Raw genomic sequence first — 21407 nt, 5'->3', positions numbered from 1 at the left:
TGTGTGTGTGTGTGTGTGTGTGTGTGGGTGCGAGTGTATGTGCTATTCATGGACTCATGAGAGTTAATGTGAGAGAGAGATTGTGTGCTTAGATCAATATGTCTTTATATAAGATTATTTTCTTGGCCTTTATTCCTCAAATAAAATTTGTTTCGTTTTCACAGTATGCATGTATTAGTTATATAATTTAAAAAAAGTCGTGTTTTACACTTCCTGCCCAGACCTTCCAGTTGGTTGATGAGGTTAAACATGAGCTTATAAATAAGATTAGTAATACTTACAAGTGATGTCGTGGTTGAAACCACAAACCTCCAGAGGATCCTCTGCACTTGGTGACACAGACACCACACAGTGGCCTCTGGCAGAGTGAGGGGGCAGGGCCCAAGAGGAGCACAAGCCTAAAAAGGGTGAAAACTTGCCCTAAAGCAGGCCGACTAATTGAGCATGATGAATAATGATTATGTGACCAGGAAGAATTGCAGATGGGTTACTCTCATAATATCTAAATATTGTTTGTTTACTCATGTATTATTTTCTTTAAATGAACATGATGCAGAGGAACTTCCATGCCCTCAGTGATGTTTGATGTGGCAGTGCTGTGTTCATTTTGTCTTTCAACCATTAAAGGTCAATCTCACAACAGCCCTTTGAGTTTTGAGTTTATTCAAACAACACTTAAGACGGATTAGACAGAGGCAAATGATAGAATTAGAAATTCTATTGTCAGTCTTAAAATAGAGCATCTGTTTGTTACACTGCCTCATGTTGTTTGGCTAAAACCTATTAGCATATCAAAAAATGTAAAAGACAATGTTGTTATTTCTCTGGTATACCGTGTGTTAACATAATGAGTGCAGAAAATTAGTATATGGATTACCTAATACAAATGTTTACGAATTACTTTATTTCAATCTCAAGCACCAGAAAATCTATTTTTGACTGTAAACAACATTTTAAAATCCAATCCCATTACATGTACATTTTGGAAAGCTACCACCACATTGCCTCACTTGCTTTTCAATAAGAAAGCAGGTTCAACATTTGTTTCCTGTAGTTAATGAACCTTATACTTCAGTTGGGAAATAGTAAAAGTGCAAAAAAATGGATAGAATTGAAAAATCAGAGTTAGAATTACTCCAACTCTGAAAATGACATGCTCTGCATCTCTTATTTTACATGAAGCATGAGTACATGAAGAAGAATGGGGGAGTGTAGAGTTCTTCTTCTCTGTAATATGGACAATAACAAGTTTCTGAATTGTTCATGTAACTCAACAGTGTTTACTTATGGGAAGCCATGTGACTCAATAGAAATGACACTAGATGGAGCTGTTGTCAAAATATACTGGACCACCTCTCATCAGCAAGAGTCAGTTTCTGAAGGAGGAAGAAATTTGTCCACCATATATGGGCTATACTTCGAGAAATATTATAAACTCATTACCCAGGGCCACAGTAAACTTTATTCATTAATAGTAAAGCTAATCAGGCACAGTAAGTAAATTAAGATCAAAGAGTGTACCATTAAATGTGTATTATTTATCACCAACAGTGAACTTTGCAACACATCGTTTCATTGTTAGGGGTAATCAATTTGGGAAAGTGCCCGCTCACCATGTCAATAGATGAAACGTTCGTTTAGTTTGTAGGCACATCGGGACATGATGCAGATTAACAGTTTACACCCTGCTGATTGCCCCCACTACATCTCTTTCATCCAGATGGATGAGTGCCAGCTCTCACAGTCAGAGCAGCGCTGTGGTTCAGTCTGGCACTGTGTCTAACTCTCTGTGGCAGTGATCTAACCTTACCACTATTTTAGGAGAGAGTCATGTTAATGTGGGTTGATGGCTCATAAGAGAATTTACTCTGTTCTAAAAGTAGTTGTCTGTTGCAGTGCAAGTTAGTGGGAAAGAAATGTGACATCACATGATATTCTTTTGCCAGGTCTTTGACAAATGTATTAGCTGTGCAACCAAACTACAAAAACAACAGGCATGTGATCAATAGTTAATATTATCTTGTTAGAAAAATCTACACCTGAAGTCTCATTGATGTGCGTTTCCGCTCTGTCTCAACAGAGGGTGACATCGTACTGCACATTAACCATAACAAGTAGTTTACTGAAAGTAAGTTTTCTTTTATGACTAAGACATGTTTTCAGTGTAACACAGTACATGTAGTACATGAGATGATCAAACCAATGTTTTCACTGCCCCAATAGCAATGAGCAGCTCAAGTGTCTGCAGTCTCAGGTCTTTCAGCTGTCCTTTTCTCGATTCAGTAACAATAGAGTCTATTTAATCAGATTTTTTAGACTTTGTCAAGGGCTTTGTTATTGGGATATGAATATTTTTTCATGTTTGCCAAAATGGTAAGCAAGAAATATCAGCCAAAAATGGGATCTTACTTTTAAAAGGGTATTGAGTGATGAACATCATTTATTCAGTGCTATGAGACATAAACAATAAATACATGTATATAATAAATGTCTATTACTTTGTAATACAGACATTTCAGGGACATAAACAGTGATAGAAGAAGAAAGCGTATTATTTCTCAAATCCCAATAAACTTTATTTCACTGACATATTCCATTGCACATTTAACATGACTCTGATTGTAAGAATACACAGATATTGACATTTCATGTCTGACAATGACACCATCTGAATACATTTATGTTATATACCATTATGCAAAAGCTCACATTCTCAATGTGATGCATATACTGCAGCTGAATCTACTACTCTAACAAATTAACCATTTCTTTTACATGTATTTCAGTCTATACAAAATTAAGCTACATACACTCTGATGATTTCACATTTACAATGTTCAAATTAAACAAACTGAAACTGGTCAAGATATCAACACAGAGTGAGCAAAGCTTGGCACAGTTTGTGTTTATTAGTTAACCTATATGTCTGTTTGTTTTACATGTGCAGGTGCAATAACATGATCCAGTGATGAAATGTTGCATGCCATTAATAATATGTGTAGTGCACACCATGCAACATAAAATAATGACAATAATCATAAGTGTAATAATATATTAAACTAACAAAAAATGTTGCACAAGACAATAGGCTTCTCTGTAATGTGTTTACTCACACGGCATGACATGTATATATTCAATACTTAACCTTAAGACACTTAACCTGAATACAACTTCCTTCTTGACACACTGAGGATAACAGAATGTATGCCATTAGAAGGGGGTAAATTGAAAAAATATGCATCTATAATTTGGCTTCATATTTCTGTGTGAGAGGTATTTCACTATATGCAACAACAAAAGAAATCATTCATCATTGTTTCCTTCAGCATGTCTTCTATTTTCAATGGCTCCATATCAAAATACTCTTTAATACCACCACATTCACATTCTCCATAAAAACCTATGAGCACAAAAACTTCATGTTCTCCCCATTGGCTTTCTCTTCTTCTTTAATGGTTTAACAAATGTCTAATCTGATCAACACAATCAAACAGTGTTGCCCCTGTACTGCTGGTTTTCTTTTTAAATGTTGGTTAAATACACTTTTAGACCACCGTATGCAGGAATCATAGGTTCTCAGATACCATATGAGGTTTATGTACATCTGTATTGTTTGAAACAATGTAAGCAGTCCTGTATTTTTCTTAATAACATGTTATGAGAGCAAATAAAGCCTTTTTTTATTTGGGCTGTTTCCTTTACACTCAAAGTTTATACAACCATTAATATATTCAGACGTAGGCCTTTAAAAACAATATTTATCATACTTAGCATTTAATACAAACCTTTCCTTTGGTGTCAATACTGTTGAAAGGGACCAAAAAAACAAGCTTCCGAATGAAGAATTTCACAGGGTGTAATCTAACCACATATAATATATGTAAATACATAAAAAGTAAAGCGTTCCACCCTTCAGTTACACCTTAAAACGTTTAGGAAAACACCTGTGGGTGCATGACAATGAATGGTTCCTATACAAAGGACCTAAAGAGGGAAGTACTTCTGACTGTTAACTGAACACCAGTGTCATCTGCAAATTGACACACTTGATACAGAAATACTCAGAGGGTGGCGTAAGAGGTGAAGTTCATATGGAACATCAAATACCATTTGTCAGAAACCCAACTATCCCAGCCTGTAACCCAAGTCAAATAATTTGTGTATCAAACGGCATGCTAAATGAAATGATATTTGAATGGTTGAAATTCACATTCATTGTACCTGCAGACTCTGCATCCTTTGCACATACAGTAGTTGCCTATCCACTTCTAAACTCCATGTCTTCAGATGTGCAGCATGTTATCCTGTCAAAATGTTATCAGGATGGTGGCAGTAGGCTACTACAAACAAATAGCTGAATTACTCACTGCAAGTTGAGGCTACGTAAGGTACTCCTTTCAGATAACACCATACCTTTCTCAGATGAGCAGGTTGCTAGTCACCCATCAATAAAACTACAACCTGGTCCAACTCTTTCCTCTCTCATCCTCTAACATTTCTACCTGAAACGTAAAAGGTTATCTCAGAATAAAGGGAACTAGCTAGCCTTCAACTTAAGTTTTACTCCCCAAAGAAGCAAAAAGTGTAAATAAGAAATTGTCAGTGGGGAGGGTAGAATCAGGTCATAGTCAGGACACTTGAAGAGGGAAGTGATTCAAGCTGGATAATATCAAATTATCTGTAAATTTTACTCCAACACAACAACTCATCCTCAGCCTCAGCAAGGCGAGGAGGACATTTGTTCATACTCAGGACACTTGAGGAGAGCAGGGTAGTTGTGAGAGTTCATCTGGACGGAGGCCTCAGAGGAGATGGCGGAGGCACTGCGACCACGCCCGGCCAAGGCATCTGGATGGAGGAACTGGCAAGAGTAATCTGAACAGTTGCTGAGGCGAGGCCGGTAGAAACCCTGATGGGGCCGATACATTTCCTCTGCTGTGTAACGCTTCATGAACAGGTACACTGACATAACACCTGCCGCCTGGGGAGGAATGGAGGCAAAGAGACACAAAGTTTATTCAATAAAATACGTTCTTTTCACAAACAGGAGTAAAATCCAGGTCACTGTAAACCAAACACATAACAGCATTTTCGACCATTTAAATGAGTCTTTTAATTAATTAAAAATAAATGATTGCCCATTAAACAATTATGCAATTATTTGATGATTTCATTATTTTTGCTGTACAACAATCAGTAGAAATCTTCCCCCTTAAGTGAATATTTGTGCATGCACATACACAGCGTGCATGTTTGTGTTGTAACACTGTGGATTGTTTTCCTTTCTTTTTTTTGTCTTCCTGTTCTTTAAATGACACCAATTCCACAAAGAAAGAAAAATGCTCATTCAACATTTCCTGTCAACATGACAACAGATTGTTGTGAATGAATAACAGTGGCAAAAGCAACATGCAGATCTAATGGCTTAGTTGAAAGACAGAAACAATTATCCACAAAAGAAAAGGAATAAACATAGGAATCATAGCAAACCCTCAATTATCATCTTTATGAGTACTATTTCTCACAACACAACACATTACAGAAGCAAATATGAAGGAAGGGATTTGGTAAAATAAAGACACTAAAAGATGAGTTTCTGTCTTTTTTGTTAACAATGATGGATTAAGACTCTCACACCAAATAGGCAGATTTTAGGTGACTTCAGCTATTAATGTAAGGATAAATGAGAGCAGTTACCTCAGTGAGCAGGAAGGAGATGGCAGCAAAAGCAAATGACCAGCCATAATTGTAGCTGAAGTAGGCCTCGTTAGTTTTGGTTCTGTTTAACATTTCATCATTAATGTTGGAGATGTACAACACAAGACCAACTACCAGAGAGAGACCTAAGGAAGGCAGAGAGAGAGAGAGAGAAAGAGAGAGAGAGAGAGAGAAAGAGAGAGAAAGAGAGAAAGAGAGAGAAACAAAGGGAGCTTAAATCTATGAAAACTATAACAAACTATCTACTGATGACAGTTTGTTTTTAGAACAATAACAGTATGTTTCACTTTGCTTTTTTCTTACATCTAAGTGGCACAGATTAGACCTAAACCAACACTACAACATGACAACAATGTTTATTATACATCACTTTAGATTTTCAGCGCAAGTTCACGTACTTACATGCATGTTTTATGTTTCTAAGTGTTTGTGTATTCACTAACATGGAAGAGTTGTAAGTAAAAGCCAAAACAAGTACCTGACAGGATGAAGAAGATTCCAGAAACAAAGGCCAGGATGGTGCGATGGGGGCGGATGTGGCCGATGTTACTCAGTACAAAACCAATGAACATGAAGAAGAGGCTGACCAGAGGAAAGGGTGTGGCAGAACGGATCATCTCTGGAAGAAGACAAGGAGTTTGTTTTGGATTGAAAAACTTTTACTGAATTTGATTTGAGATGTACTTATTATACAGGGGTTGTTACTACTTTGTCCAAATGCAAACTTTTTTTCTTTGTTTTTTTGTGCATTTTCTTCAGTGATTTTTTTCCTGAGACCTTTTATGAAAGTTTTCCTTTTCAGAGTCAGCATGAGGTTTTCCACTAAGGCTGGTCTTACTCGTCAATGCCGCATCTTGTGGGTTTACTGTAGTACATGGTTTCTTATTTATATCAAGATGAAGCTGGACCTCCCCACTGTGAGCAAATGGCACAGTAGGTAATACTTCTTTCAAGACCCCCATTGTGTTACACAAAATGTTACCCCTCCTGCTAAGTGGACCAGATGTTTAAGGCCATATTCTTAATGGAACTGGTTATTTAATCAGTTGAGTAAAGTTTGGATTGTGTATTGGAACTTGCCTATTGCAATCTAGATATCCAACATCACATTAAAGTCTTGGAAAAGTAAAGTAAAAGTGAGTTTTTTTGGATTAATGTGGAGCCTGAAACATGGGCAAATTCAGAAAAAGCTTTAGTTATGAATAAAGAGATACAACTAATTCATGCAGTTAACTTTATTTGATCAGTGCCAAGTGTACTTGAATTTATGGCATATCCATTGGGCAACAGTCACTTTTCAACACTACTGTATAAGCCACCTATTGACACTTTTATATTAGCTATTATCAGTAATTTGTAAATTCATTGCATCTCAGAAGTCAGTTGAAGTATTTTACCTTTTTATGCTCAGATTAAACACATTAAAATGTTTTGGGGGGATTCCCCTAAACCTTGTCTACTTTAGTGCGTAATGCACTCAAGGTCCATGCCATCTCCCCAGTTCTACTCACCACAGGGCCGGTGCCTAACCAAACATAGAAGACTGGAACTGAATTCCCAAGGTTGTAGGCCGTAGGGTGAAACTGGGTTTTGATGCCCAATTTATTTTACAAATTCAAGAATTGCTCATGTTGTTCTCTGCTGTAATATTGCATCCTCATATCGCCACCATTGCATATTGGTAACCGTCCACTAGTGCGATGCAGGACTTAAAACAAACAAACTTTCGGGCTGAAACTATCAAGCAGACTACTTGGGCCGCTTGTTTGCCACTTTCATGGATCAGAAAGTTTTTTTTGTATCATTTTGTTAGTGAACCCACACCAAAAGGGATGTGTCATATCCACTGCACCATCACCACCACAGTATATGAAAACTACTACAACCCTGTTTGCTCCAACCACTGTGCCCTTAGTTGCCACTGTGGTTCATAATGAAACCATTCCATCTAAACACTGAGAGCCTTAACAGTTTCACCAAACATAAAGTATTCTCATATAATAGTGGAGTGTGAATAGTTGCTTACTCAGGACACTAACAGTGGACTCGGAGGTCATCTGGACGTTGGTGGGCATCACATACTCTATAGTAAAACACCGGCCTTTCTCCTCCCCTGGAACAAATGACAAGGAAAGAAATGTATTCAATAAAAATGTTCACATAAATCTTGAGTAGAATCAGGGTGGACACAACTGATTAAACTGTTAACTAGTCCACTGTAACAAAGTAAAGTCAAACACAGAAGCATGTAAAACAGAAAACATATACGTCTTTTAGCCTTTGCATAATGATAATACCTAAAAAGTCATAACTGTAAATGTCAAGTTTTCAGTAACTAGACAGGATATATTTTTATGTGCAGGCATGAGTAAACTTGCAATGGTTGTGATACAATTTTAGCTTATTTCTCTGTGAAACTGTTGCAAGTGAATGGAACATCAAAAGCTTGTTTCATACTATACACAATTTCTGCTGTCAGTGCACTGGAACACCCAGCATGATTTTTAGCACCTTTCCTTTTAACAATTTGACACATCAAGTACAAAGTCTAGCACCAAAACACAATGACACACAAATACACACTCTTGCAGTAACTGATGTTATTTCTCAACACTTCATTAACCACGCACACTATGAGGTGCTGGATTAGATGAGGTGAGATTTTGGGGTTCTTCAGCATATGTAATTAGCTTTCAATGTGCATGTTATATGTTGATATGCTGGAGCAATGCATACTGGTACTGGTTCAGGTCAGGTCTAAAATGTATTAAAGTTATTACATTAAAGCTATAGTTTGTAACTTTTTGATATTAATGAACTTCCGTGGCATTTAAGGCAAGTCATTCCCAAATGAGTTGCTACAAAGCTAATTAAGACTGTCAGCCCCACACAACTCTCTCTGTATTTCTCAGTATGACTATGTTCAGAAGATTGTGTTGTCCAGTCACTTTTACAGGCAGAAACTTGAGTGAGTCAATCATGTTTTTTTAATCCTCTGTGTCCTCCTTGGCTAGAGAGTGCGTGCGTGCGTGCGTGCGTGCGTGCGTGCGTGCGCGCGTGCGTGCGTGTCAATTATCTCTCCCGCACTCTTGCTTTTGGTATTAAGTCAGTCACTAAACTAACCAGCCACTATGTGGCGTAATAGCAGGTTTCTGGTTCCCTGGGGCTCCCCTCCTCTGGGTTATGAAAACATAATTTAAAGATGTGGAATGCGTCCTCATTAACAGTCACACTTGCCAAGCTTCCTGTTGTAGCCAGACTGTAAAGCTAATGGAGATTTTTAATACTCACCTCTGCAGAATGACAACTGTAATTTTCAGTCAATTCAAATGTAACTGCAAGATGTTAATTATGCCAAAAAAATGGATTACATTGAAATACATTACGTTTTATAAAAATGTGATTTCAATAATGCTGTCAGGCAGTTACTGCAAAGAAAGACTTATAGTGTGATTGCATTGAGGGGAAAATATGCTTACAAGAAGTACACAAAAGAAACACTTTCATTTTCAAGAAGGGTAGGTCATGCTAAAAATGAAAAACCAAGCTAAATGTAATTTATTAAGGGCTACTCCTGTTACACGCCTTGCAGCCTACGATACTTAAGCAATCCAGTGACCTATATCGAACATGGTTTACAACACTAACAGTGACTGGCTGTATGGCGATAGAGATCCACTACAGATCTCATGCAGGAATGAACAACCAAACACCCGATGAACCAACATCAATACCAACTAAAACACTGTTCAACCCCGTTCACTTCTCTTGCATAACAACATCCTGTGATAGTGTTCGGTAATTGGTTCTGGGTGCAATCAGAATAGTTAACTAGGACATACGGACGTTTTTCCTCACCGCTGTCGTACCAAGTGCACGTTCTTGGGGGAATTGTTGGGTCTCTGTAAATTAAGAGTATGGTTTAGACCTACTCTATCTCCAAAGTGTCCTGAGATAACAAGTGTAATCATTTGATACTATAAATACAATTGAATTTAATTAAGGCCACTCAATTACCACTAAAACACACACTGGACCATTACTCAATGTATGCTGTAGCAATGGCCTGCTATAGCAGAAAAATATCTGTTGTATTAGCTATCATTTGCCTGGCTCAATGAATGAATGAATCCTAAAACAGGATAGAGCAGGTAAGTTGTGGAAGAAGGGTTAATTCAATTCAATTCAATTCAATTCAATTTTATTTATAGAAATATATCTTAACAATAGTTATTTTAAGACACTTTACAGATAGAGTAGGTCTAGACCACACTCTATCATTAATAAAGACCCAACAATTCCGGTAATTCCCCCAAGAGCAAGCATTTAGTCCAACAGTGGCAAGGAAAAACTTGCTTTCATTGAAAAACCTTGGGTGGTGAGGAAAACTTCCTTTTACTGCTGGGCGACAGAAAACATAAGCGCACCGGGCAATAAGGTCCCCACAGCTAGGTTAGTAAAAAACATTTCTGGGACATGGATGCACACAGATTGAAAGGGAGAGGAGAGAGGAGCTCAGTATGTCAAAGGAAGGAAGTCCCCCGGTAGTCTAAAACTATAACAGCATAATGAAAAGCTGGTCCGAGGCAGACCTGAGCCAGTTCTATTAGGGTTGGTAGATGAGTCTGACGACTGTGAAGAGAAGCAGTTGCCAGAGAAGATGTTGCCATTATCAGAGGGAGCAAAGGATAAGAGCAATAGTTGATGCCTGGTTCACTCTAAGGGGTGTCTTTAAGAAATTAATATGAATAAAATGAATAAAGCAAACAGTGATTTCAAGGATGTCTTTGTTATGTTGGAGCTGGGGAGGAATGCTGTTTTGAAAGGCCAAGAGGTGTTAAACTGTAGAAACACACACGCTTTTTCAAACTGTACAGTATGTGATACTTGTTTATTATGCTGAGTGCTATGGTGGAAAAGAGATGCAGGTCACAAAGAAGGAAAAGGAAAATCAATCAATCAATCTAAAGTGCCTTTGGTGCCATAGAATAGAAGTCAGCCACCGGGTAAGTCATGAAAAAAGACATATAGCAAAGCCAATCTTTCAAATGGAAAATAAATACTTGACACTTTAAAGGATGCATCCTAATATTAAAGTAGAGTGTTGAAATCAAATATGAAAGGAACTTGTATCGCTGTACAGAGGTTAAGGCAAAGTTAAAATATTTAAGTGTTCAAACACATAGTAAAGAAGCACAAGAGCACAAGGAACTGTGATTGCGCAACATAAATTATCTATAGGCCCAGATTTATCAAACTGTCATGGTTAATGACTTGTTAATGTAAACCATATGCAAATTTTCTTCATACAATTCAAGGCGTGCTGAATTCACTGATAGTTCACAAATTATTGTAAATATTTGTGTAAAACACCTAATCCTTTGAAAGATTTTGCATGCAACATTTTCATGTAGAACGGCTGTGTAATCTGGCAGCAATCAATACTTCATGGATGACTAAATATCTAAAATGTTGAATTATAATTGGTATTTACCAGTGATTACAATCAAATTAATCACTACCAAATAGGTCATAAAGCTCTGTATCTGAATAAAACAGAAGTCCGGACTGAAATGAGATATAGACTTTATGGTTTGCCGTACCTTGAGGAGTGAGGGAAGAATATTCTTTATGTACATGTTTCAAACTTCATACTAACTCACCAGCCAAGAAGCAAACCCTCCAGAGGCCAGAGTGAAGGGACATGCGTATCTCGTTGGTCTGGTTGAGGGGAAGGATGACGCCTTCCTCCAGGTAGAGCCAGTAGTCTGTGCTTACAGCGATCCCCAACAGGCCCAGAGCGCAAACAGCGAACACGCTGCTCAGCAAAGTCAGCGCCTTTCTGCCACATAGGCTCATACCACAGCCTCAACAGCAGGGGGGGCGCCGCCGGCAGAAAGGGGAGCTGGGAGAGGAAAATAAAGAAAAACATCTTCACCAAGTTCCCCAAAATAAAAGGGGAGCAAGTAGTTATAAAAACATGTTTTAAATTGTCACTCACATTTACTGTACTGAGTCACACTTTGCTTTGTGACACCGTCATACAATAACTGAAAAAAGCACAACTCTTTATCACAGTGACATTGTATAACCATGTGATCAATAGTTTTGAAGTGATAGATAACATATCTGTGGGTTGCCAAGTGATGAGACAGTCTAGGTAAAGTTCAGAAGTTTATTGTTTCATCTTAATTCAAGTTTACAATAGAGATGTTCCACAGCTGACACCATCAGAGATGATTTGGAAATATATGAAAAGTAGTATTTGGGAATATTATAATAGAAAGCCTTTAAAAAAGCCTTTCCTCATATCTGAAAAATAAATCTGGGAAAGGTCCCCTCTCCTTCACGTCTCTTGGAATTCAAACAACGACATAGAGCAGGGACAAAGACTTAGCGAATTAAGTCTTTGAACAAAATTAAAGTATTTAATTTGATTGTCCTCCAACTGCCTGCAGAAAAAAACTACACTATAACTTAAAGCACTGTTAATGCTCAAAAGAGAATAATAAGACTGCTTTTCCTACACATTCTGCTATTATCACACACAGCTACTAATATCTCATTAGAAGCCACTTCCGCTCTGTCACATCTAGTGATGCAGCAGCATGCAGATGATGAGAGCATTTGAATGTGTTTGCTCATCACACGAAGTGATGGATCTGTTCATATGGTAGCTGTTGCCCACATTTGCCGGAAGCTGGAGTGCTGGGGAGCTTGGCATAGAATACGTATCAAAAGGAATTGATTTTACATAATGAGTTTTCAGTGGGCTGCCATATTGAGCACCAACAGGAAACTGGAAAGATGGAATAAAAATGTCAAAGGATTTGATAGTTTTCATAAAATTCATGTATCCAACTGGATGTAAGGCCTTAGTAGAATGGAGTAGTGAAATCTCCACACATCTGCCAGCTTGCAGTGCAGAACCAGTTGTTCAACAGACAGAACAATTAGATGTATGAGGGATGAGATGTGGTGCTGCTCATGGTTATAAATAGAGCTTTTAAGAAGTACTAATAACTAATATTTTACCAAATTGCATGTTTTCAGCAGAGAGGAGGCGCTGGAACTAATCATGTTTAAATTTCCTGTATCTTATAGATTAGACAGGTTCTGGGCATTTCTCACATGTAGTCATTTTGCCACACCATACAAATATATAAAAACTATGGGTTGTTATAGAAAATAAGACAACTTAATCATCTAATTTTAATGTTCAATTAATATTTTGTGCAGGCCAAGCATACACTCCAGACCGTGTGGGTATGTATGTGGGTATGGGTAAGCATCGGCGCGATCATGCATACTTTCAGTTATTATCACTCATCCTAGATAACCTGGGAACAATAGAGCAAGGCATGTTGGACCTCTTTCATTTTCTTATGGAAAATTACGATGACAATATCCTTCAGTAACATGCATGATGTAATGTAAAGTAATGTGACTATTTAATTTTTTTAAAAGAAAAACGTGGTGTAAAAAAGAACACTAAGTTTAATCTGGACTATTTTTAACTAGAAACAAGTGTCTTTTTTATGTCACTTGAGGATGGACTGATGGTGACTGGAAGCAGTTGAGATGCAAATATACGCAATCAGAGTTCACTAAAGCACAAAGGACCAGCATTAATGAGAAAGGACTTATACCTCAGCTATTCTTGACCATAGTGCAATCAGTGGACATTCATTTATAATATCCATGGCTCTATTTTTAGTCATTTAGCATCAAGCTACAACTTTAGGACAAGATGCATGCTCTCCACTAATAGACTTTTGTGTGTCACTGCACTCAGCAGAAGGCTGTTTTTAGTCATACAGCACAAAAAGCACACATTGAAGTGCTGACTGTCCCTAAATATAGACTTTTAAAAATATGGTCTCATTACCAAAAGATAAAATAGAGGAGTGATTTAGGCTAGTGGTACCTATCAAGTACCTACAAAAATAGAAAAGAATATTGCAATATTAGCGACAATGCTTTATTAAAAAATAGCCACAGTTATTGATATTTATGTTACATTGCTTATTGATGATAACAATGTAAATTATTATATGTGTTATAAATACACCCATGATTAGAATTGTTTTGCTGTGACATACAGCTGCTATCCTGTGACCTATTAAAGACCAGATAAATAATGATTATTGGTGCAATAGCTGTTGACAAATGGTTTCGACACAAACACTATTCACATGGTTAAAGCCAGAGCGGATCAAGATAGACTGACACCTGATAACAATATCCAACTGAGGTCACCACATGGACTATGACATTTGCCTAAGACAGGTACAAATAAATCAAAACCAGATTGCCCCTGTGTATCTAAATCAAAACAGCCCACCATAATGTTAAGTAAGAGAAGTTTGTCTATTTTAAGAACAATGCACCACACTTAGGTGTAGCTGCTGAATGACACACTGAATGTAGTGTTTCAAAATAAAAGCTTTCTAGTGAAGATAATGACTTTGCCTTTAAAGTAGGAACAACCAACGCTGAGTTACTGTCACCTGGGTAGCTTAGCTTAGCATAATTAGGAGTTAAGACAGAACTCTCAAGCAGCTTCTAAAGTGGCAGTTTCTGAGAAGAGTATTTCCCAAAATATTTTCTAGCATTTCCGAGTACCGTGGACAAAGGAATGTCTAATTAATTACATTTATATTTGCTGCATTCCTTTCATTTAGGGATGACATATCCAGAGACCTGCTATTGTGTGTGCTGGCTCACTGGCTATCTGGATACCTATGTATTGGAACCATAATGAACGTTATTAGATACACCTGTGCATCTCTTTCTTTCTGATATCAAAATGTCAGTTGGGAAAAGGCTTATGAGTTACAAAAATTGTGAGTGATGTTTACCAGCTTTCTGTATCCATAAAAGATGATATGATTTTGGACAGGTTTGAACTTAGATTTAGCTAAACTGTTTCTCTCGTCTTGCTTCCCTTGGTACACACACACACACACACACACACACACACACACACACACAAAAGCACGTAACAAAATCACATTCAATCTTTCATGAATACTAATAATTCTACTCATTCTTCTGGTCTCTAAAGATCTAAAGAATTATAAATGCTGACTGATCTCAGTTGAGAAAAAAACGTTTCATTGTTATTGAGAAATGTTTCTCATTAAATATTCAAAGCCACAGCAAACTAACAAAAAAGCCTTGTGATCCTCCCTGCCTGCAAAGGGACACACAAACATCCTCTTGCCTGCATTAACATCAGCATTTCCTTTAAATCTGTTTGAAACTGTGACTAAACTAGTATCCCCTCCTGCCTAAACACAAACTGGGCCTGAACATTTAGCAGAAGCTTTACATATATACTGTCCCCCTAAAAATATATTCTTCTTGTACAAAAAACAAAGCTACAGTAATCAAGTTAACAATACAAAAATTTTACAGAAGACCTATAATATCCATAATGTAAAATAAAAACATTTTTCAATAGGACTGACTAAAAGAAATTAGATAATATGTGCATGTTCAACAGTTAATGAGGTACTAAACAAAGACACTAGGTGTCCAGGGGCCATGCTGCCATCAAGTAAGACACAAGCACACCACTGCGAGAGTAAAGGGCACGTCATCACCAAAAGTAGGCCATTCCACTTCTGTCTACTTTGCTATCGTGCACCTAACCTCCTGTCAAAGAGTAACACAGATGTCTCACTTGTTTTTAACTGTTGTTGAATACTAAGGACCTCCACTGCAATTCACATCTATAATTGGTCAAAGGAAGGCAGGGCAGGAACATAGCTGACCCGTAAAGTAACATTAAGTTTTATATTGTATTTTTCTGGCAAAAGAATATAGAATATAAAGGCTTGTAAAATATAATCAATGGCTTAAGAAGACAGCTTGTAAGTTAGGCAAATGTGATGTTGTGATTTTAAAACGGTTTTTTTGGTACAAGAAACAGCAGTAGATTTTGAGATATGCCCACTATATAACATAACAATGCTACATAAGGTTCTGAATTTAGTGATCTTTCTTTGGCATTGACAGTAAAACAATTGCAAAGATAAACAATATATCAACTGTTGGGACAACTGTTTTAGTAACAGAGGAATGGCTGCAGTAAACTATTAGAACCCAATACTTATCCGGGTAGACAAGATGAATGACAGTGGATTTTGTTTTACATCATCATTGTCTGACTTAATGAAATTAGTACAAGAATAAAACAATTGAACTAGATGAATATGGCATGTGACTGTTAAAAAACAAACACTGAATGTCACTGCAAAACAACTGACACCTTCATTTGAATTTGTCTCTGTTGAGGGTTAGCTACTGTGGCTGTAGGAGTGTAGCTGTGAGTGCAGTCCCTCTGTTGCTTCTGTGGACAGGAGACTTAACACTGTGGGAGTAAGTTGCTGTTGGTTGATGTTGCAAGGGCTGGCTGAGGACAATGGCAGTCCAATGCATGAGTGAGGAGGTAAATCATCAAGCCACAAACACAGCTGGATTAAGCTGGCTGCCAACATCATCAGCCTGTTGAGATCTGCTTGTACAGTTTAAGTAGACGTACTAAACACAACACATGCCCACAATAATCACATCACGCAAACTCTTGGGACAAGAGCTACATGAAAGCATCTTCATGCATTAAAGAGCATTTCACCGACCCACAAACTGTCTAAAGCCACTCTCTGTTGTCTTCACAGAAGTATATAGATGGAGTGGGTCACTCGTCATAGTAGTAGTACAAAGAATGCTGTATTCTTCTGTATTTTGGCAGTCCAAAATGTCCTCCAGTGTTAAAAGCAATGCTAGAATAAAATAATGGTATAGAAGGTTGATTTTACAACCATTTTTACATAGCAACAGTGACATCACAAATTCAAATGTGACAATTTTATACAACAATTATAGTTTTAAAAATACCACCAGTTTTCTAGAGACTCACAAGTTTTTAATAGGTCAACAATGATCATTTTAGCCAACACCTTAATTTTAAATCGTTTTTTATTTGCATATACTTTCTGGTTTGAAGGTCTAACAAACCGACTCCAGGGGAGTCTGCAAACTGCACAGAATAAATTAATAAGAATTATTCTGAACATGGACCATAGGTCTTATATATGTAGGGCACAAGTTGTTGAGCTCAACTGGCTTCCTGTTGAGTCTCGTGTTATTATGTCAAGGCGGACCATGATCCATAAAATGTTGTTTGGTAGTGCCCCAATATTGTTTGTTGTCTTATTACTAAGGTAAAGGACACACACAATATGTAAACTCACAGCATATCAGACCTGTGTCCTTGTACATGTAAGAGTGTTAGGGAAAAGGAACTTTTGCCAATATAGGGGCAGTTCAGTGGAACAAGTTAGTCCGGCAAATTAAAGTCATTTCCACCCTTAACTCTTTCAAAAAGAGAATCAAGGACTGGTTACTAGAGAGGTTAGCAGAATAAAACAAGGGATCAGTTCCTTTTCTATTATTTATTGAAGAATTGTTTTTATGTTATGTCATTGATTATTACACACTCTGTAAGTGTTTGTCTTGTCCTGATGTTATGTGGACTTTATTGTGTTTTTATCCTCGATTGCATTTGGTGTCTTCTACCCTATATGTCATATACAGTACGTGGTATCTACCAGAGTTACTCACTCTAAGGAGGACAATTACAACAAGGACAACCTTTCTTTCCAAGTCATAAATAGTAAATAAGGCAGTTCACTGTATAGAAAGAAGCCAAGATAAGCCATACATTCTGTCAAGCAAATCAGAGCCACTTCACCATTAATATTGTTCCCATTTTGTCAATATTACATATTATGTTTCTGAAAAAGTAAAACTCTTTCAATATAGTTAAGGATCCTACCCAATATTGGTTTACAAAATGACTATAATAAAGTTGTTGCGATACACGCCCCCCTTCAAGCATTTTAAAATGGGCTGTGCACTTATTAGATAATTATCCAATAAAATCTTTAAAGGACTCTTCCCATTATAACATAGCAGCCGTTGCTGAGTTGTCTGGTACCCGACTGTGTGATTCTAATAGTTAACGGTGATACACAGAGGACATTTTTCCCATATGCTATTATATATCAGCCATTATGGTTGTGCTGGCCTCCAGTAGGGAGCTAGAAAGCAATAATGATTACTCTGTGGTCTAATTTTGGAGATGCCTCAGCCCTCCCTTGAAGGTCTACCAAAACCGTGACAATACAAATCTTGGCTGTGTGCCAGGCGAATTAAAGTGCATCATCTGGCGAACAGCAGACAGAAGTGGTAGTTGTGCAAGCTGTCAAGACACTGAGTGAAGTGAACATTTTTGTGTCATATTCTCACCTCTTCTCCACAGTGAAATCACAAGATTCAGGGCATCAAATCAATCAACTGGCTGTTAAATGTTGCAACACATTTGCATTTAAACAGTTGAACCTGCTCATGTAGAACATGTTCTCTTCCCTTGCCCTTAAGACTTTAGAACAGACTGCATCAAAACGCAGCACATCTGTAAGGTTGCCAGATCATCTTAATTTGATGGGGCAGCTCTGGATATAGCCCAAGCCTTTCATGCTGTTCCAAAGGCACTTCCCTTATGTCTTTTAGTAAATGGTTTGGCTTTGAGCTGCCATCCCCTGTGTATTCCTTCATACAGTGTCATTAGCAGAATGTGTGTGGATAGCTTGTCAGTCAGTTTATTCTTTGCATTTCTAATATCTTCCGCAGATCAAAGATATGTAATAGTAAATATAAAATATAGAAGGCTGAAAAAAGACTTTAACTTACATGTCTTCACTGCAAAAGACCCTGTTTGCTTTACCAAAACGTGGTGTAGGTCGGAGAAAATTATCCTGAACGCCTTTAATTCCATGTAAATCCTTGTAGCAAAGATGACAGACAGGTCTGTTTAATCTAATAACACACAAATGAATAACACAGTACTGATCTCTAAAAGGGTTGACACTCCGTTGTGGCTGGCACAAAAAACAGTGATCCACAGCACTAACATCCATTTTCCCGTGTTCGTTGTGAGAACAAGTCTCCCATTTATAAGTGTTTGACTTAGGCCTGTTGCCAGGTAACACTATACATAGAATCCTCTGGATTAATCAAGCTTGAATGGACTGATGAGCGTGCCCCAACACAGTGCTTCCTATTTGGTAGTGCATTTTACATGCTGGTTTGGCGATACAGTTAAAAACCAGAGAAAGACATTGAAGAAATATAATGTGTTATACGGTTAGGGTTCATCTCTCTCTCGACCTGACTGCAGTTCATCATTGCAACTGACTTAAGTGGGCAAATGCTGACATTTAATGGTGTCTGGCACGTTTTAGAGGTGTTCTCTTCACGGATGAACCCTAACCCTAACCATAACACCAGATTTTGACTGGTTATTGTTCTGCAAGCTTTATATATACTCTAAGAATAGTGAGTTACTAAAGAATTACGTAAGGAAAACAAATCAGTACCCACTAATGCAACTAAACCTTTTTAATGAACATATATTGTCTTCACATCTTCATGACAAAAAACTAAACAGAAATAACAGGAATTTACAGAATTAATTATAGCCAATTATTCTCTTCATCAAGATGGCTTCTATCAAAACAAAATCTATCTCTAGTCTATCTTGTAATATCAAACAAGCTTTTTGCAAACTAACTAGCCACAACACCAACAGTCCAATACACATTGAGGACAGGCATGTTTATAATGGAATTCAGACATTTCTATTAATGGTGACCTGTGTCACTGCTACTGATTGGTGAACTGTGGACAGTGATGTTGCATATGGGTGGAGGAAATTGGGAGGGGAAAAAGGTGAAAAAAGAGGAAGACTGAACAATTTGTCCAAATAGCATGTACAACGATGACCTGATATGATATATCTAATATATATCAGTCTCACTGCAACAAGTCCACAACAACTCTCATACGGAGAGGAGTTACCAGCCTGTACTTAACAGTGGCTAGAAATATTTTTTTCTTCTTACATTGCCGAATCCTTCTGCAGCCCACACAATCTCAGTCTAAATTTGAGCTATAACAGTAGTTGTTTGGCTGGAACAATGAGGATTCTTTGTCAGCCTCAAGGCCTCGCCATACATATTTGTTTACTGTTGTTCACTTCCAGAAAACATTTTGTAATTACCATTCTGTAGCAGTGGTACAAGTGGTAAATATAAAATTTGATAAGACCTTTAGGTACTAATCAGATTAAAAAATAGGCAAAATTAACAAAATCTAAATGTTTGTGAATTTACATGATTTTATCAGAATTTTTCAAATATATTAAAACCAAAACACCGTTGTAGTTGTTGGTCAGTAGTATCAGTGTGTTTAGTCGGAGTCTATTTGTTGGCTACATCCTCTGTAGCAATCAGAGCCAGCTGTTTGTTTCACACGTCGTTTAATGTTTGGCTTGAGCTGCAGTCGCTGTCCGCGGTGTTGAAACTCTCACTAACGTTCCCATGCTGAACAGTCAGTCAGTCCATGGAGCGTGTTGCTACACGTGAATGTAGTGGAAGCTATGTCTTCTAAACCCTGTTCGCACACGTCTTTATTGGCGCTGGAATATCCAGTGTAAACGTAGTTTAGTCAAGTTCTTTTTAAATGGGGACTGTATGGCATTAGACTACATGAAGTTATTTAATTCTCTATTTTTCACCTTTTCTCTTTTCATTTCCCCTCATCCTAAAAATGAGCGTTTTCACACTTATTTCTCTTTCTTTAAATAACAGTGCATTATATCTCGATTAGCATATCCCATGTGTTTACGACGAGTAAATTCCACTCTTCACATAAAAATGTGGGTAAAGTGAGCGAATGTAAGTTAGCAGAAGCTTCTACTTCGATCACGATTGCAAGGACATTTTGACTCTTTAAGTATGCAAACAAGCCTCAGCTTCACAACAAACAACAAATAAATAATCAAGTAGAAACAATCAACAGCGCCTTTCGCTGCACATAACGTCGACTGTGACATTTATCTCAAAACGCACTTGAGAAAAACACATATCAAATAATGTATTACCTTAACGAAGAAGACTCGCTGATGAAAGCACGGCTCTCCCTCTTCCTTTATTCTTTTTCCTCTTGTTTCTCTCTGTCCAGTCGGTCCGTGTTGTCTTGGTTTTGGCGCGAGATGAGCCTGTGTGGCGGACGGGACCCGTGGCTGCGTAGCTCGCGCACCACTACTATACAAGCCAGCACTAACAGCGTGGCGCGTGGCGCGTGGCACGTGGCGCCCAACTCCGCACTCCACCTCTGTTCAGGTGTGCTGGGGACAGGGACTGCTGTGTGCATATAAAGTTGTAATAATAGATATATAAACATAAATCTAACCAAACACAACTCTGATGTTTTAAGCAAATGTTGGATTTAGTAAGCTTGTGTTCTGAAAATCAAACACTAAGCTATTATAGATTCCTGAAATGCACACATGGCCTATCTTTTATGTGCCACACATTAATACCATCGTTAGGCCTACAATGTAGTCTGAGTGACTGTGACAGAAAACGTCACTGGACATCCCTCATAATGCATATTGACTATGAGCAAGGTTTGATTAGCCAGTCAAAGCTGCCAGCTCCCAAGAAAAACACCATTACTTTTCTGTACAAAATTCTATTCTCACCACAATCAACCATCCTTTCATTGCTATAGTAACTCAGCAAAAATTGCTGTGTATTTGCTTCTAAAAAAAGAGG

The 21407-nt window shown here is 37.7% G+C and overlaps 1 protein-coding gene across 2 annotated transcripts in view; it reads right to left on the bottom strand.

The window, feature by feature from the left end:
• The window catches only part of LOC116670583 (voltage-dependent calcium channel gamma-5 subunit), a 39589-nt gene extending 18606 nt beyond the window's left edge, over positions 1–20983 (bottom strand). The window contains exons 1-6 of one of the 2 annotated variants that reach the window (XM_032501163.1): positions 20732–20983; positions 11382–11623; positions 7745–7831; positions 6197–6337; positions 5698–5843; positions 4692–4981 (exon numbers count right to left, since the gene is read on the bottom strand). In XM_032501163.1, the coding sequence (XP_032357054.1) occupies positions 4718–4981; positions 5698–5843; positions 6197–6337; positions 7745–7831; positions 11382–11577 (834 nt within the window). In that variant the 5' untranslated portion in view covers positions 11578–11623; positions 20732–20983 and the 3' untranslated portion in view covers positions 4692–4717. Of the gene's footprint in view, positions 1–2554; positions 4982–5697; positions 5844–6196; positions 6338–7744; positions 7832–11381; positions 11624–20731 lie in introns of those variants that run through there. The other variant, XM_032501171.1, reaches the window with a different exon arrangement.
• Positions 20984–21407: the final 424 nt, after the last annotated feature.

The sequence above is a fragment of the Etheostoma spectabile genome, chromosome 2, assembly GCF_008692095.1.
Source record: "Etheostoma spectabile isolate EspeVRDwgs_2016 chromosome 2, UIUC_Espe_1.0, whole genome shotgun sequence".
In the NCBI taxonomy this organism is placed as follows: Eukaryota; Metazoa; Chordata; class Actinopteri; order Perciformes; family Percidae; genus Etheostoma; species Etheostoma spectabile.
The sequence above is the reverse complement of the archived record's forward strand: the minus strand, read 5'-3'. Positions and strand labels throughout refer to the sequence as shown.